At 61.5% G+C, this 3,098-nt stretch overlaps 1 protein-coding gene across 1 annotated transcript; it reads right to left on the reverse strand.

The window, feature by feature from the left end:
• Nucleotides 1–508: 508 nt before the first annotated feature.
• Nucleotides 509–3,098, reverse strand: MNX1 (motor neuron and pancreas homeobox 1; the record flags this gene model as incomplete). Its single annotated transcript, XM_026069272.1, has 3 exons — nucleotides 509–847; nucleotides 917–1,077; nucleotides 2,855–3,098. Coding segments are annotated over 3 exons (744 nt in total), but the record flags the coding sequence as incomplete, so codon positions are not given.

A 3,098-nucleotide genomic window follows, 5' to 3' on the forward strand; every position in this document is an offset into this window, starting at 1 on the left:
ACGTCTCAAGTACAAAACGCTGTTTATTTTCCATCCCAGCGCGCGGGTGGGAGGGCCTGGGTAATAATTTAGCATGCATAAGTAGAGGTAATTTTTTTTTTTTATAAATACGATATACAAAAATAAAGACAGTATTGAGATTTCCAGCAGTTTTAACGTTCATGACATAAACAGTTCCCCCCCCCCCGATATATAGTAAGAACAAAACATTTCCGATACTCAGCGAGAGGAGAGCGTTTCCAGGGGCCGGGGCCAAGGGGGGGGCTCAAGTTTTGTCTGGCTTCAGTCACTAAATAACACTGTATTCACTGCCGATCCCCCGCGTGGGGAAGAGCATCCTCTTCTCCATCCCCCTCCAGGCAGGGGGAAGGACGGAACCGGGAGAGGGGGGGAGGGAGGGGGAGCGGGGCCGGTGCCGACCCCGGGCAGGCGCCGCGGGGCTCCCTGCCGCCGGCGCGGCCCCGACGGGGCGGGCAGCGCGGGCCGTGCGGGGGGAAGGGGCCGGGGCTCACTGGGGCTGTGCTGGGGCCGGCGGCGGGGCGCCGTGCCGGGCCCGGGGCTGTGCGTCGTCCTCGTCCGCTTCGGAGCAGTCGGAGGAGTGGTAGGGGCAGCAGCGCGCGGCCTCCTCTTCCTCCTCCTCCTCCTCCTCCTCGTCGTCGGGCTCGCTGTCGGGCAGCTCCCGCAGCCGCCGCCCGCCGCCCTTCTCGGGGGCGGCCAGCAGCAGCTCCTCGCCGGCCTTGTCCTCGCCGCCGGCGCCCTTCTGCTTCTCGGCCTCCTGCGCCGCCTGCTCCTTGGCCTTCTTGCTGCGCTTCCACTTCATGCGCCGGTTCTGGAACCAGATCTTCACCTGGGCGAGCGGGACAGCGCCTGAGCCAGCGGCCCCCGACGGCAGCCCGCGCCCCCCGCCCGCACTCACCTGCGTCTCGGTGAGCATGAGCGACGTGGCCACCTCGAAGCGCTTGGGCCGCGACAGGTACTTGTTGAGCTTGAACTGGTGCTCCAGCTCCAGCAGCTGCTGGCTGGTGAAGGCCGTGCGCGGCCGCCGGCACTTCCCCAGCAGGTTGGACTGCGCCTGGGCTGGGGAGGGGGGAGGCGCGGGGTGAGCACGGCCCCCCCGACCGAATTAAAAAAATAAAAATAAAATAAAATACACACACAAACCCCCCACCGCCCTCTTGATTTCCCAAGGGCCGCACGAGCGCGGGACAACAAAGCGGAGCAGGGAGCTCGGCGAAGCGGTGCCGGTCTCTCCCGGGAGCAGCGATTCGCTCCGTTTAACGCTCCCTGCTTCAGTTAAGTCTCCCGCACTCGCTGCTCATCCCGAGCCTGCAGCTTTAATTAAGCGGGTGGCGGGCGRGCACCCGCCCCAGCGGGCCGGGCCCAGGATTGGGAAGCGGGTACCGTCGGGCCGGCTGGGACGCCGGGGCAGACGTGGGAGTCACCGTTAAAAAATAATGATAGTGAGTGAGGTATGAAAAAGCGCTCTTGAACGAGAAAAAGAAAGAAGAATCATCAGCGTGCTTTCGCTCATTCAAAAGCAATAATTAAAATCAGGGACTGCATAAAAAGAAAAAAATCCCGACCCCCCCGCCRGGGCACGGACCCCCCTCCTCCCCCGCGGGGCACGGAGTGGCCATTCGCGGCGCGGCGGTGCCCGCGCTGCTGCGCATTTCTGGTGGCATTTGGGCACTTTCGCTTGTTTGGTTTAGGAAATAGGAAGAAAATACAAAGGGGCAGCTCTCGTTCCCCAAACGCGTTTGGAGCCAGCTTGTTAAACCGGGCAGAATGAGAAAAGGACAGTGCCCGCCTCACAAACAGGAGCGCGGATGAGATTTTCTCACTGCGGTGCGATTTTCCGAGGCTCCATTATCGTTTCTCTCTGGCTATTTATTCCCCCCTGCACCTTGTTTGAGAGGCAGGACTCTGACAGCTCTCCTAATTATTTTTTTCTTCCTGAATGTTCCAGTCTAAACAACCCCAATTCGAGAGAAAACAATGGACTTTTGTCTGCGAATGTGTGTGCAGAGCATGAAAAAAAATAATAAAATCGCAATTCTTTTCCTGGCATGATTTTCGTAAAACTACACCTCCGGTATTGTTAAATCGGCCATTCCCACAGAGAGCTCACACCTAAGAAAATGATCTTTGCCTAAAACAGATGCACGGCAAGTCCCCATCGCTGGCGAGGCCTAGCTGCTAAGCAACGCGCATTTGCTGGAATTTCGCAGATCGTCGTATTTAATGCAGCGTTTTCAGCCCTTTCGGGTCACAAACGGGAAATGTTCTCACCACGTTTATTCCACGTCCATCTAGCTATCCTCGGGCAACCCGATAACGCCACATCGCTGGCTCACCCCAGCTCGCGCACCCATTTGCCCAGAGGAGACGGGAGTAATTTTTTTTTTTTTTCCCCATCCTTTCCGATGGAAAAAAATAAAAGAAAATAACAGAGCAGTGCGGAGGGCTGACAGGAGCCGCCTGCCCGCTCCCTCGGGGGACAGCGAGACCCGCAGGGCCGCGGCTCCGGCCCCTTCCCCGCCGGGAGGCCCCGCGCGGCGCCGCGTCCCCGTCCCACGCCGCCCTGGCCCCGGGGGCGGCGGGACCGCGGCTTCGCGGCGGCAGGGAGCGATTTGCCGCCTTCCCGTGAGCCCGCCATGAGAAACGGGGCTGCCAGGGGCTCCAGTGGCGAGGCCCCCTCCCGTTGTGAAATGCTAGGTGCTAACAAAAATTAAATATACACGTAAAAAAGAGTCGCGGCCGGTTTGAGCCGGCGGCTGCTTATGCGGGCCGGCGCTGCCCGCCCGAGCAGGCGGCAGGGCCCGGCAGGCCCCCGGCGCGGGCGGCGCATACTCACAGTTGAAGTCGGGCATTTTGGGCAGGATCATGCCGGCCGTGGAAGCCCGCAGCCACTGGTCGAGCTGGAAGGTGCCGGCGCCGAGCTTGATGGGGTCGGCGGCGGGGTGGGCAGCGTGCGCGCCCTGCACCGGCGGGTACGAGTAGGAGAGGGCCGGGTGCTGGGCGGCCAGCGCCGAGTAGCCGTACACGGGGGGGCCGTAGAGGGCCGCCTGCGCCGGCACGGCGGGCCCGCCGGGCGCCGC

Source organism: Apteryx rowi, unplaced genomic scaffold (assembly GCF_003343035.1).
Source record: "Apteryx rowi isolate R43461 unplaced genomic scaffold, aptRow1 scaffold_29, whole genome shotgun sequence".
Taxonomy (NCBI): Eukaryota; Metazoa; Chordata; class Aves; order Apterygiformes; family Apterygidae; genus Apteryx; species Apteryx rowi.